General features: G+C 41.6%; 1 protein-coding gene across 1 annotated transcript in view; it reads left to right on the top strand.

Moving 5' to 3' along the window:
- The window catches only part of grid1a (glutamate receptor, ionotropic, delta 1a), a gene marked incomplete at its 5' end in the record, with an annotated part of 373,857 nt that extends 360,080 nt beyond the window's left edge, over positions 1-13,777 (top strand). Inside the window, 4 exons of the mRNA XM_084075722.1 lie at positions 1,466-1,661; positions 8,420-8,586; positions 10,307-10,547; positions 13,015-13,777. Of these exons, the coding sequence (XP_083931848.1) occupies positions 1,466-1,661; positions 8,420-8,586; positions 10,307-10,547; positions 13,015-13,452 (1,042 nt within the window). The 3' untranslated portion in view covers positions 13,453-13,777. The remainder of the gene's footprint in view (positions 1-1,465; positions 1,662-8,419; positions 8,587-10,306; positions 10,548-13,014) is intronic.
- Positions 13,778-15,762: the final 1,985 nt, after the last annotated feature.

Here is a 15,762-nt window from a genome sequence, read left to right on the forward strand (position 1 = left end):
AGTTATTACAGTTGCAACTTAAATGCAACATCTAGGTTTGTGTGTGGAGTTTGGAGTTCAGCCCACTTTGTTTGAATTTAATCCCCATGCTTTGCAGCGCAGTAACATACTGGGTTAATAAGCTGTACAGTGCCATGGGGAAATGTTTTTATTTTATGCCTCACACTTGCAGCAGTGAGCCATAATAGTAGACCTAATCCTCCATAACCAAACCTACTGCCACGTCTTAACTATTTTTAAACCAATCTATCAATAGATTAGCTGTCTTGACGGAATTGTCTTCATTTACAGCATCTCCATGACTGTGGGCTACATTTTTGTAGTGTATTAGATCCATATTTGAATTGCAGCAATTAAGGAATACATAGATTTTCTTACATTGTTTAACTAGCTCTCCGATAATGATCCAGCACCTCTATGTGCGTCAGTGATTGCACTGCATTTAGCCGAGAACAAGGAGCCTTTGTTATGTCAGGACCTTGCACCATGCAAGTACAAGTAGCAACAGCCCAATTATAGTTTTTCCACAATCACATTGATTTTAATTTCAGAACCGTGGGGTCATTTTTCAAAACCTTGGATGATAATCAAAAGTTCCATTATTTTAAAACAAACGACTTTTCAAGTTGCTTCAATACAATACAATACAATTCAATACAATAAACAAAAAACAGAGATCATCCATTCAGTGAATCAAATCACTCTGATTTAGTATTTTACTTTTTACTCCATTACAATTATGCAACAGCTTAAGCTACAAGTAACAGATTTAGATTTCCACTGCTGACCATTTTGGGTGGTGTATCCAAGGTTTTGAACAAATTGTGAAAATATGGCTGAAGAGATTGTAAAAAAAACAAAAGTATAGTGTTACTATAGTACATTTCAAACCATGGGTATTAAATTCAAACACAGTGGGCTGCAGCATTCGGGGACCTAGGTGTTACACTTAGGCTATTAGAGGGTTTTTTCTTCAATCTGGCTAGCTAGAAAATCGTAGATATTGGTAACCGTTGTTATATGCAAATTATTCTGATAGTGTCGATTAGAGTTGATAAATGTGACTTAGGGCAACCTACTCAACCAAGGTAAGAATCAGACTAATGATGTAAAAGAACGCATGGGTGAACATCGTTCAGTAATGTACAGTACCTGTGTGAAAAAACAAAAAACAAATTATCGGCCATGAACATTGTGTTAATTGCCTGTCAAAGCATGCTGCACACAGTTCCTAATGGAAAATGTTACAGATAAAGATTTGTATTGCGTACCTTTTCTCCTGAAGCTTTTCTTTTGTTTTTAATGGAGAAAGTTTAATAGGAGAAAGTTTTATATTTTCACTCATACCACTCTCCCCAAAAAGAAAACAATAGCTTTGATTTGGTTCTCCCCCCAAAGAATCGTGCACTTTTACTGCGATCACATTGTTTCTGTCAAGTCTCACAAACCAGCCCGGTCTCTCCAGGTCCTTCCAGGACTTGTCCAAGCAGGTGGACCAGGTGTATGGGACAGTGAGGGACTCTGCCGTCTATGACTACTTCCGGGCAAAAGGCACCAACCCCCTGGAGCAGGACAACACCTTCGCTGAGCTTTGGAGAACCATCAACAAGAACAATGGCCATGACAACTCTGTCTCCAGCACCTCTGAGGGTATTAAAAAGGTTAGTGCCAATATCAGTTCTTGGTCAACGTTCTTGAGCAAAGGTTTAAGAGTTTAAAGGTAGGGTAAGTGATATTTTTTGGTTAAAACAAAAAGTATTTTGTTAAAATATTAAAGCACTATATTCTGATAGTAATCATTGCTATAGAGTGTTTGTTCAGTAACAGGAGTTTCCCTGTCTCTCCAGTTCTTTAATAAACAGAAAATACATTTTCCGGTAGGTGTCAAAATCTCAGCCAATCAGGAGAAAGTACCCATTTTTAAGCTTCATTTTTATAGTGTTCCAGTTCCAATTTTGCCTGCTCATTTCTTAGTGTCTTCACTTCCAATTTCACTTGTTTAATCTGTATCCTGATTGAGTTCTCTATCCTGATTGGATAAAATTGGAAATGAAACTGAAACTGAAACGAAAATGCATTTTCTGTTTTATAAAGAGCTGGAGAGACAAGGAGACTCCTGTTACTGAACAAACACTCTATAGCAATGAGTACTATCAGAATAAAGAGCTATTTAACACTTATTTTAACCAAAGAAAATCACTTATCCTACCTTAAGTCAAAACATCCTGATTGTAAACATTATGTATTTGTTCTACGGCTAACGTTCCATTCGCAGCCTGAGCATTTGCCTCATTGGCTATGAAACACCACCAACACTGTGTGGAAAGGTTGCGGTCAGTAGGGTCCAATACATGTGAAAACTACTAAATCCTGATTTTTAGATGCTACACTTGATGGCCATGACATTGTCCTTGTTTGCTGTTTATGGCAATGAAACAATCTTTACTTAACTCAGGTTGAGGTAATGGTGGCCACAGACCTGTTGCTTGCCTGCAAAAGGTATCATGGGAATTGTAGGAACATCAAGAACAGCTGAAACTAGACGCGTCGCAATTCAGGGCAATTGCAAAGTGCGGTTGGGCCGACACGGGCCGTGGCCGCCGGGACTCGAGCAATACGCTGGGAGGAATACCGTCGGAGGCTGCGCCAATTACATTGTCACGTCACTCCTGAGATCGCTTGCGTTTCATTTTGAGAGGATTGATCCCCCCCAAAATAATGTTTTTGCATCAAACGGTCACATTTTGCGCATTTGTGGTGCCCCCTATGGATCAAAGTGGAAATGCTTTTGGGGAAGTGTTGAGTAAACCTGAGTAAACCTCATATACCTGACGAAGGCCACACCGGCCGAAACGTTGTTACTGACCGCTCTATTCATTAAATTATCGGGAGCAGCAAGACGGTGTGCGGACTCTTTTTCTTTGTTTATACTTATTCAGTTGGATCCAGCACCCGTTGCAATACTTGGATATGCGTGCACCACCTAACCGCTTTGAGTAAACCACCCTTGACATGTGATTGAAAAAATTGGGATTGATTGGACATTTGTTCGGGATTTTTGGCCTTTTTCGTAAAAGAGGCCCCTTCCGCTAACTTTGGAAGCCATTTACGGACGAACGGTAATGACTATCAAAATTCCGCTTGGAGATGTTTATCGCATTGGTCCAGAGATCATGTGTACCGATGTTTGTGAAATTTGGACAAAATATGTGGGAGGAGGAGCTAAAAGTGTGTTTTGAAGAAAATTCAAAATGGCGGAAAATCTATCCTGACGCAAATGGGCGTGGCCTATATGGGGAGTTGCGTCTTCACCCAAGGAATCTAAGGATTTTTTTAATTTTACGACCTACGGTTCAAGAGTTATAGGTGTTTTTTTTATAATTTCTGACTAAATTATGAACCTCCCCTCCAAGTCTTGTAACTCTAGCCCTTACAGTTTCTGAGAAAAAAATACTTGAAATCGAGTTTTTTCATTTTCCCATGTGGATGGGGAAATTTAATGCACTAATAAATTAATATCAATTAAACTATGCAACCAATCTCTTAGCAAAATACAAGCGCACGATTCCCGGTCATTTTGACATATGGCACGACATTGGTGGATAAAAACTGTGGGAGGAGTAGCGGTTTGAAATAAAGTTTATCTTGAAGATAGTGGAATAAAGTGGGACAATTACTATAGTCTGGTTGCCCTGTTAGGGGCAACCAGTTTATTAGTGTGGCAACCACACTAATAAACAGAAAGGGGAATATATTAATGTCGTTATGGATTGTTATATAAGGGGACGATCACACCGAGCCGTGTGGTTAGAAACTATGGTTTCCTATGGCCTGGCGCTCCTCTCTCGCATTGCGCATCACATATTTCTAGCGGTTTTAAATGCACAAAGTAAAAGTAAAAATATTCTCAACTTTTCAGTGCAAGGTGTGGAGTCACACGGCCCCTTTGTGTTTTCATGCTAGAGCAGTGGGACAAAAGTCTGAGACTCAAGACTCAATGGCCCTCATTTATCAACGCAGCGTATAAACCGCCGTATATTTGTCCATATATTCGGCCGTACACCAACGTCGAAGTCACATTTATCAACGCATCCTACACAGCTCATCCGAGCTTACACTTGGTCCCAGCGTTGATAAATGTCACGGCTGAAACGAGCGTCATTTAAATAACACGCCCTTTAAATATTCTTAAAACGCCCCGATTTTACGACATGAAGACGAACCAGAATACGACCAAAGACATGAAAAGCCAATAAGAAACAGTCGCCCCCCCCCCCCCCCCCCCCCCCTCCCCGCTGGCCTCGCCGCACACGCACACGCCTCTCTCTCTCTCTCGCTCTCTCTCTCTCTCTCTCTCTCTCTCACACACACACACACACACACACACACACACACACACACACACACACACACACACACACACACACACACACACACACACACACACACACACACGCGCGCGCCCGCCCAACTTCGTCTTTCCGTAGCGTAGCGGTACATGAGACTCGGGCGGAATGCAGTGATTCCGTGCCGCCACGTTAATATTGGAGGAGCGTCGGGTTTATATCCTTAACCCAGCCAGGTTGTGTAGCCTACATAACTCTCTATGACATAACTCCATAACATAGGACAAGCTACTGTAAGTTTGTAGACGTCACCTCACTGTCCATGAAAAGGTGGCCCGGCGCAAAAGCGCTCGTATATTTTTGAAAATAGCAGATCTACAAGCTCACAACGCTGGCTTGTGAGCTTGTAGATCTGCTATTTTCAATACAGACAGATCTACAATCTTATCTGAATGACTGTTAAAGCAGTTTGTTTAAATTACTTTATAAAATGATATATTTTCACAGCGATTATTTATTAGTGTAGATATACACATTTAGGAGTGGATTATGTGTCCAGATGCCTGTCAGACGGTGAGACACTGCTGCTCCGCAGCTCTAGGATGGAATAAACGGGTGCAGCCAACGTCAACAACTGGTCTCGACCAGACGTGAGATCTCAGCGTACCGTAGGATAAAGCCCACGTCAGGATATATTGATAAATGCCGAAAAGTGCGGTGATTACGCCGTACGCCCATTATTTGGTCTACACCGCGTTGATAAATGAGGGCCAATGTCTGCATTTCCATTTTTATTGCGCAGCTCAGCTAGAGCCAAGCTGTGTGTGTGTGCGTGCGCCCGGAGCTACGGACAAATCGGTGCCAAATTTCACATATGATTTACACTTTTTTAATACATATTTGACTTTAATTTTAAAATGGAAGTCAATAGGAATGTGATCATGCTGAAACCTTGAAAAAATTAGAGTCATACGTCGTCGTAGACACGTCATAGATGACTGGCTGGCCACATGAAGCCCAAGATCCACATAATTTCCTAGTTTCCCTATGATTCATTATTTGATCACTTGGTTGTGCATGTAGACCCGCTCCACAGGAACACCACAGTGTTTTGCCTGATGAGCTGTTTTGCCATGGCTTTTGTGAAGCATCTGCACCTCTAGCAATGCGACTTGTGCAATCACCCACTAATGTTGTTGTTTTTATAGAGTAGACTGTAATAATCATCAACAGAGATGCAGCATGACTGTTTCCCTTTAAGAAAATTAGGCAAATGTGGCCTCAGACATGGGGTCATAACGACTAATTTGATATTATCAATGTTATATCTTTCTGCTCTATATTAACCTGACTCTGCCAGATGGGGGCGGTATTAAACAAATGTGTGAAGCAGCTTTTTGGATCTGGCTGTGTCAGGTTAGCTCTATATACCATTTCCTGAATTATCTTCTCAAACTTCAACATTCTTAAAACATGCTTTGCATTTAATTAACTGCGAGCCAGGCAGGTTCACGCACAAAAGATAACCGATCTACATATAAAAGCTCACAATGTGTCTGCGTTGCAATAAATCAGGAAGCAACTCAAGGGAAATATGCAATCCTGAATGTCTGAATTCATAAATTGGTGTGTGACTTAAATCCCTTCAGCTACTTAAATTAGCAGTTGAGTTGAGAAACCAGTTTGACACATTATGCCACAATAGATATTGATCACAGAATCAACCATTATTTCACATAAAATATGCAGAATCAGCTGCATTGATTACATCATCATACTATAATTCTAGTAAGGTACGTAGTGGTGAGTAGGTGAAGCTACCCGGTTCTCCTCAGTGGCTGGAGCAATTGCTCTGATTTTGCACACAGCCATTGACCATTACCATCTGAACTTAACTGTGAAGCCCGTTTTTCAATTTCACCAAATCTCAGCTTCTTATTAGCGTTTTTGTGTCAAACACTGTCGCCATGGTTACGGGGCTGCCCAGCTATGGGACGAACTGCCTCCCGGGTTGCCAGATCATGTGCGCATATCCCCCCACGGATGCGTCGACCGGGTATGGTCTAGTTTTGATAAATATTTTTAATCACTAAACTAAATCTGGGGAAATCTGATTTGTAACGTTGTAACTGTGCGTAACTTCTCAAGACACAGACATGCAGGCTGAGACTGTGTCATTCATAGTGCACGGATTCACAGAGGTGTTGGATTGAAATTACATTCTTAATCTCTTCAATTATTAAGCAGTTTGTTCTTAATCGCCACAAGCTCAGCATTCTATGGGAATGGATATGTTATGCTATGTCTCTCTCCCTTTTGTCCCCCCCCCCCCCCACACACACACACACACACACAAGAATCATCCAGTAATTAAACAAATTATATTCAGTGAAGGCTAGATATACACACTTGTCTTTGAACCACCTTATTATTTAAACAGCTAATTGCATGGTGTAGACAGTCCAATTGTTATTGTGCCGATGCATACAGTACATCAATATAAAATGGCACTTTTAAGCCTTTACCTCCAGCTCCAGACAAGTTTGACTGAGCCCTTTATTCAAAAATGGGGAAAAACAAGAGTTAATCATTACTTGATTGCAGCGCTCTTCATCGCCAATGAAGCAGGATAATTAGCAGCGTTATGCATTTCATTACAACTTCACCATGGTTTGAAGGAAAATAAATGACACCCTGCCATGTGCTGCTGTTCCAGGCATCCAGTCATGGGTTTGAACGGTGTGTGAGAGCGAGAGAGACAGAGAGTGAGTGAGTGAGTGAGTGAGTGAGTGAGTGAGGGAGGGAGGGAGGGAGAGACAGACGGAGGCGAGGTACTGTAGATTTATTTTCAAATCCTGATGCCTGGCTTAAAGCAGCTGAACTTTCAGGACATTGTGCAGTTGAAATGGCCTGTTCACAGTTTTCTTCACCGACAGCACAGCATTACCTTGGAAGACACTAGAGACATGGGGGGGGGGGGGTAGGACAGGACAGGACAGGCAGAACAAAAAACAAGCTCACTGCTCCAAAAGCATTTCAGACAGTCAGAGGTCGACCTTGCTCTAGAGATTCCTACTGTGAGCGCTCAAGGCTAGAACATACATGACATGTGTCTAGAATGCTACACACTTTGGACAATGATGCCAAGAAAAAAAGCTAAACCTTATTCCAAACAACAAGGGTGTGAATTTGCATCAGTTTTGAACGGATAGATTTTAGTAAAACACATGTACTGTACATGTATTAATGTTTTTCAGCCTGACAACTATCATGCATTACGCATTACATAATTATGCAAAAACCTTCATCTATACTTTTTAGTTTCAATTCATGTCATGTCAGACATTTCTGATTGTTCTTGCAGTCACTAGTCTACACCATTCATGAATACATTAATACATAATTAAACCTAATTAAATTAATTGATAAGCTACAATCTGAAGGTTTTATATCCGTTGTCTCCCTCACACAATGGAGAGAGATAATTGCAACGATGCCTGAACTAAATTAAAGATGGTGGTGCAGTGCACTGTCTGCTTAAACTTTATTGGCATTGTCAACTATCAGGTGTCCTGCCTTTCTCAATGGAAGAGTAGGGAGACGACCTCCAACCACTGCAGATGCTGTGCTACAGTATTTGTATAATCATACAGATTGGTCAAAAATAAAGTCTTATTCATTAAAAAGTCCTGGGTTGCAGCTTTAATTAATACATGAATGAATAATTCATCCAAAACACATAATTACGCTTTCTGAAAGTTGTCAGCCTTGCTTTCCATTTCAAAGTGGCGCACTGGGCATGACCTGTCCACCGCTGAGTAAATGTTGTGGTGCTTTTCCTTGCGTTAAGAGTTTGAAGTAGCAACAGAGATAATTGCCAGGGACAATTTGATCAAATATCATCATCAAGATGTCATTGTTTCTTACATATCTGTGCATATGTTGTCTATGGGTGCTCCCCCCACACACACACACATGCACTGAACGCGGAATCCCAGTTGTCTTTCAAAGACTTGTGTTCAAGTAATTTGTGCGTCTGTGCATGTGTGCGGGTGACATGTTGTACTGTCTAGGTGAAGAGGGAATCCTTTGCGTTTCTGTGGGACATGGCGGTGGTGGAGTATGCGGCACTGACAGATGATGACTGTACACTGACAGTAACGGGGAACAGCCTGAGCACCAGGGGCTACGGCATGGCCCTGCAGCATGGCAGCCCTTACCGAGACCTTTTCTCTCAGAAGTAAGTAGGACAGCATGGTCGTGGTACCGGTATAATGATGCTGTTAAACATTATTATTTGTTTTCAGCAAGCCACTTCTCACCTTCTCTTTAACCACTCCCAACCTGCGTGCCTATTTTGGACATGTCATTATAGACAAAAATCTAAAAACATTATTTTTTTAACCCACGAAAACAAGACCAACAGATTTATTTTTTTACCCCACGAAAACAACAGACAGAAGCTCACCAGCAACCCAGACATGTTGTCACCATAACACTATCATACTTAGGGTTAGGGTCAGCTAAACTTTTGTGTTGGCTAATGAATTGCTCATTGATTTTCAGGCATCTATCAGTATGGTATCTCTTTTGAAAAGATTGATACTTCAGCCCCTGGATTTCTGACCGTGTCACTTAACTTTCTCTGAGAAGTACAATGTGAATTAGGTACTACCATACCATCTATTAACCACTTAACCCTATACTTTGTTGAGCGTTGTCCCTCAGGGGCCTGTACTTGGTCCCCTCCTTTTTTTGCTTTACACCAAATCTCTTCGCTGAAAATAGGCGATCTACAGATTTTAGATTTTATTTTCACAGATATCTTCACAGATATTAGCCTATTTTCACCAAATGTTTGATGAATAGTATAAATAGCATTTTATACAAGAATGTGATTCAAATCAATCTTATACTACAGTATAAGATTTTGTGTCACTCACTGTATGGGAGAAAATAAAAGGTCAAAATGTGCTTGTGATGGTTCGTGGCACTATGTCATGTGCAGTAATGGGTGTATGTCTAAAGCTGGCATATGTGTGTGTGTCAGTCAGTGGTCACACAGACACACTGTGCACGAGCGGCACAAGCACAGGGCATCAATAATGACTGCATGGAACGCCGGCCTCCCCAGGGGAAGAGATTCACTGTCTCGCTTCTGTTTCCAGTCAGCCATCATTATTCTCCACTACAGAATCCATCCATTCCTCTCCATGCCCCCGTCACCCACTCTCCGTAAGCTAACTAATGTGTCGACTGTAGCATTTGCTCATCACTGTGGCAGCGATTATTCGACTTGATATAAAACTAATTTGTTCTGAAGCTGCTTTTGTTTTTCCTTTCCCTTGTTTACGTGGGGCTGTGCTCGTGATTCTTGTAGAGTTTAGTAATAGATGCAACAAGTCAATAATGCGTCTTCCCCCTCTGCTAACGACTAACGTACAAACTACACTATTGACAGCACTCTTTGACTATGGTTGCTAATGAGATGAAAATCAATGCTAACACATTACTAGTGTGCATTATGGATTGTGTTTTCACTGTCTGAAATTAATTCTGTTTTATTTTAATGTGCTCAGTAATAATCAGTGTGTTTACTACTGTATCTCAATTATTACAATAATAATAATAATACAAATAATATTAATAACACATCCAACATATACAGTATATAGCACTTTTCTAGATACTCAAAAACAAAACAGGTCACAGCAGCCCTTTTAGTCTGGTCAGAAGGAGACGTTATTTGAATGAGTTTATTTGGACAAGGTTAAACAATCCTCTGCATTCTATATTTAGAAGCTTATGTTAAAGTTACCTAAGGAATGTATTTGAATTATTTAGGGTCAGTGCAGCCTAATGGTGTTGCTTTTTGAGTGTCTGTCTGGGTTCCAACGTCATTATCTTTGAGACATTGTGTCATGTGAAAGAGCCACGTATGTTATCTTCCCCCTTCTCAGGATCCTGGAGCTGCAGGAGAAAGGAGACCTGGACATCCTGAAACAGAAGTGGTGGCCAAGGAAAGGCCGCTGTGACCTGGACAGCCATGCAGACGCCCATCCCGAGGGGAGGGCCCTTCGGCTCCACAGCTTTGCGGGGGTCTTCTGCATCCTGGCAGCGGGGCTTCTGCTGGCCCTCCTGGTGGCTGCCCTGGAGACCTGGTGGAATAGCAACCACTGCCGGAGAGAGCAGCCCAAAGAGGTGACCACCGACAACTCGTCAGGCCAGGGCCCTGGCCCATGCCCGACCCTGCTAACCCCGAACCGGGCCGTGGTGGTCGCCACGGGCCACCCGGCCCCGCCAAGGCCCCGGTCAAGACCCAGACCCCCGGGCCCCCCGGTCCTGCCCAGAGATGCCACTGCCACACTCTACTTTATGGATCCAGCAGGCAGTGACGCCAGCCCCGATTTAGTAGAGCTGCAGTACACCCAGTTATAATAGGTGTGCCCCCTGTCCGGACCATGATAGTCCAAACATCATTTCAACTATCTACTCATGCCTTCTCATGTTGGGAGAGAGGTGGGGGTGATTTGTCAGGGACTTATGCGAGACTTCAGTCTCAAGAAACCGTGACTGTGATTCTTTCTCATACAGATTTTTAGCAAATGGAAATAAATACTATCAAATGAATTAGTCAATTTTTTGGCCAATACCGGATCAACCCCATTGATATATGGTGAGAGAACCACAGTCACAATGATGACAGCCGATAATTAAAATTTCAATTCACAAATATAATTATTGAAATTGTACTACTATGACGAGTTCAGTTGTGCAATAATAACTCTCTTTAGCTCATCCATTCAAGTCTTAACATTAGAACACCAAATTAATCTACATGTAGCTGCAGTCGAATGGGCAGCCCTTTTGCATGAGGTGTCCAGACAAATAAGGCTTGACATGGATCCCTAAACTAAAGTGTGAGCACAGACAATCGCTCCATAACTCTAAGCCTTGTGTCGCCTGTATGACTTGACAGTCCAATAATGCAGAGCCACTGGACAAGGACACACACATGAAAAGTGCTAATCTATCCTGAAATCTGCTAACCTATGGTCATTCAAACCCCTTCCAAGTTTGAATTGCTGATACAGATTTCAGATTAACATTCAGTCTTTTGTTTATTGCTGCTCTCATAATGGCCACATATTGTTGTAATATTTTGTTTAGTTTTAGTTTAACAGATATCCCATCATTATTGTGTCAGTAGCCTTGTCTTGAAATGTGGTACCTTCCTACCCCCTACAACAGCACAATCATATGTAGACATTATGACAGCCATTGCAAGTGAAAACCTACTGTAAGCCTATACACCTATGAGCCATTTTAGCAGATTAACGGCTTATTACAATTATATGTCAATGTCCGGATACGCACAAACGGACCTTGTTGGTTATACATGGTTGTCTATGATCTTTGGCAGGTGACTAAGGATTACAGTCTGGAAAGGGTCTCTGGTCCATTGACATATAATGACATTACAAGTACTTCACCGGAAGGCAGGCGGGACATATGGACAGACAGAGAGGGAGACTGGGAGGAGGCAGAGGCTCTTGACACAGGTCAGGAGAGGCCTGATATACCGGATGATCATTGGCTTTTATATGAACAGAAGGGGGTGGGGGCATGGGGCTCTGCGGTGTGGGTGTTAGATTTTGGTTGCTTCATTAATCATCTCACCCCATGGTCCCTGCTGTTTGCTCATTGTCTTGTCGGTCTACTGTATGGCTTTGGTTCTATAGGTGCATGGGGGATAGAGTTTTGACTGAACTGCAGTATACAGTATGGAGGGCAGAGAGCAGCTAAACAATCTGCCATTCTATGATTTGCCTGAGACTTTTATTTCAACATAGAACTACTGTTTTCTGGCTTTTTGTCCTCCCCTCACTCATACTGTGTTTGTGTCACTCAATGAATGCCCATTCTGATGGTAAAAAATAACAAATAAAACATGAATGATGCTTATGATTTAGGTGGAAAGGCACGCAATATTTCCACATTTTCCTCTTCATTTGGATCACATTTTCTCATGATGTCTGATCCACTGGCATTTCTACATCCATTTCAACCTGTCTTGTGAACAAAAGGTGCTCTTCATGCAGTAGTATAGTCACCAAGGCACATACTGTAGACACTTAACTGGTGGAGACAACACGCTATTGCATGAAGAGACTCTGTCTTAAGTGAGAGACCTTACCTCTTAAGATCTTCTATTTGAGATTCTGTTCTTAAGGTAATGTCTCAGCAGTATAATTGGCTGTTTGGCTGTTTGCTGCTTGAGATTTTATCGTTGTTTGAGTTTCTTGAATGAAGCTGGACTTAATGTATGTGTCATTTTGGCATCATTCAACCTGACACATTAATGAAGAAAAATAGATTGTTAAGCTTTCCCTAACTGGATATTGATTGTTGGATTGACGATGTTAAAGTAACTGTTTATGACCTATTTCTTTCTCCCACGTCTGTCCCTCCCTCTGTTGTTTTCAATTCCTCATTTGACCATCTCCCCTCTTTTCGCTATTACTCTCTTCTCACTATTACTTTCACTCACTACTTTTTCCCACCACCTTCTAAATCTTCATCTTCCTCATTCTTCAACTAAAACCGCCATCCACTATCATTTCTCAATCCCACTGCCTCTCTCCCTCACATCCATCCATCTATCCAGGACAAAGAGATGAATCTGGAACAGGTGCACCACCGTTTGAACAGCCTCCTGGACGAGGACATGGCCCACAAGCAGCTGCCCGGCCAATCTATCGAGATCTCTGCCCTGGACATCGGCAGCATGCAGCCCAGCCAGTCCCTGGAGGCCTTGTCTGTACGGGACTACCAGACCCACCGGGGGGCGCCTCCGCTCTCTGTGACAACCTTCCTCCAGGAGGGTCATGGGGTAGGAAGGACACTGGGCGCGTCCGGTGGCAGGACCTTGCCCCTGCCCCTCAGCAGCGCCACCATGCCCTCTATCCGCTGCAAGCACAGGGCGCCCAACGGGGGGCTGTTCCGCCAGAGCCCCGTCAAGACACCCATGCCAATGTCCTACCAGTCAGTGCCAGGAGGACCCATCCCAGAAGCCATTGAGCCCAGCCACGGGACATCCATCTGAGCACGTTGAAACCATGAAAGACACTCAAAGCTCAAACTGAACGGTGGAGAGCTGTGTAGAGTGACAATGGTGTGGAGGGATATTATACATAAAACATGGACAAAAAAAGAGGCTTTTTATTATCAGTGAAGAGGAATCAGCGTGGCCACAGGAAAGGACAGTAAAAGACTTCTGTGTACATATTTGTAAGTACAAAGAAAGAGGTGATGTTAAAAAAAACAAAGTGTATTTTGAATATTCTCAAAAGTTGAGTTTAAAAAAACAGCTATAAAAGTATTAAAAAAATGACTGTTTGAATGGCTTTGTAAATTTTGTTCTAAATGAATAAAGGTGACAATTCTTTGTGGTTGTTTTCTAAGTGCCAAGTTCAAAGATGTTTTCTTTCAAATGAACATTTAACTGAATGTACTATGAGAATCTATGATAATAAAAAAAATGACATTTCACACTTCAAAGACACTGAAAGAATTGATCTGTTTCATATGAAAAAATAAAAAGATTATAGAAAAATTGTGAAATGTGTCCTTGTGTCTGACTTTGAATGTCTTCAGTTTGAATACAAAACACATGACCATACAGCACTAGTCACTCAGCATAGTGGAGGTGCTTTTTGCCAAGAGATTCAGAGTAGGTCAGATCAGTCTTCTAGGCCAGTGGTTTTCAACCCTTTTCATATCAAGGGCCATTATTTATTCTGCATTTGAGCCACGGACCATCATTTGATGAGATTTAGCCTCTCAGACCCAAGACATAGAATATTTTGTTGTTGTTGGATACGATTTTCTCCACAATTCCATGCTGGGTTGATGTTCGTACCATAGGAGAGATAACAGGCAAACGATCAAAAATAACAATTGTTCTACATTCTCTAATTGTGCAGACATCTTGTAAATCAAGTGATTTTTAACAATAATTTAACTCTTGAGAGAGTAAAATGAATTTGGTTTCATTTTACACTCTCAAGAGTTAAAAGATCTAGTAAGGGTCCATTTGGTTAACAACTCTCCATTTAGCTGGGGACCACCTGGAACCCCCTCAAGGACCACTGGTTGAAAACCTGTTGTAGGCAGAAAGCCACACTTGTCGCTCAACCAGTTAAAATACCATGCAACAATTTTACTGATAGCCAATTAATGGTTTGTTCATCAATTACAAATGATCTAGCTTCCTATCAAACAACTTTATACGAAGCATCTGTTTCCAAAGATGTACATCCACAATCTCATAACTCATGGCAAGAATAGACTTTTTTCACGGCAGCCATATATTGAAATTAAATACAGTAAACACAGGTGTACTCTGCTACATTTAGTGTGGCAGAACCTTATCAGTGAGGCAACATGCAGAATAGCAGCACCCTGACTCTGTTTGACCTAAATGGAATCAGAACTTTAATTGTTATCGTTGGTACCATGTGTTCACCCTAATATTTCATGCCAATATGGCTGCCTTGAAAAAGGTCTATTGCCTCCCTGCCAGTCAAGGATGAATTGGACTTATGGGTTTGCTTTGGCTCATTATTTTCTTCAGCAAACAAAAGCAAAAAAAAACAAAAACACTTGGAACACTGCTGTCAGGTTCTGTGTGATGAACAGGACTGCACACAAGGTAATTATCTAACATTTGGATTTCCATTATAATGATTAGGTAGATGCATTTAGGCTATGCATTTATTTATTTTGTCATGTGGCTTCAGTTTTGTAGTGCCTAGTTAATAAGGTTGTTACTACACAGCCAGTTTAAACATGAATTTAATGTATTACATTCAGTTAAGTTTAAGCATGGGTTTAATTCAATAACATTACTAAAGGTTAGACACCGTTAATATGGCCAAATTATGACTTATCACAAACCATGCCCCCATCACTGTGAGATTTCATATCACTTGACAACAAGGCGGGCGCCCTGACAGCGAGACCTTGAGACCATGGGCACTGGATTGGAACAGTGGGCGTAGCCAGACGGTGAGGTCACAAAGTGTTGTGACCTCACCTCAGTGTTGATTTAGCTAAGAAGAATGTATAAATGTCACCAATTTGTACAATTGGTTACATTTGTACATCGAAATGGCTGACGTAGCCTACATAAGATCCACACCAAGGTGGGCTGTCATGTATTCCTTCTCCACCTTTACGCCATGAAATAGATAGACGAGAAACAAGGTTCACAACGACTGTAAAGCTATCTTTATTGTGTTTATTTTGATCATCCAACAAAAATAACACATTTAATTAGATTTTCTTTTTTTAATTGACTGACAAGAACCCTAATGACTTCATTTGCAACCGATACATGAATGTATTACATATA

Source organism: Gymnoscopelus microlampas (assembly GCF_963454915.1).
Source record: "Gymnoscopelus microlampas genome assembly, chromosome: 13".
In the NCBI taxonomy this organism is placed as follows: domain Eukaryota; kingdom Metazoa; phylum Chordata; class Actinopteri; order Myctophiformes; family Myctophidae; genus Gymnoscopelus; species Gymnoscopelus microlampas.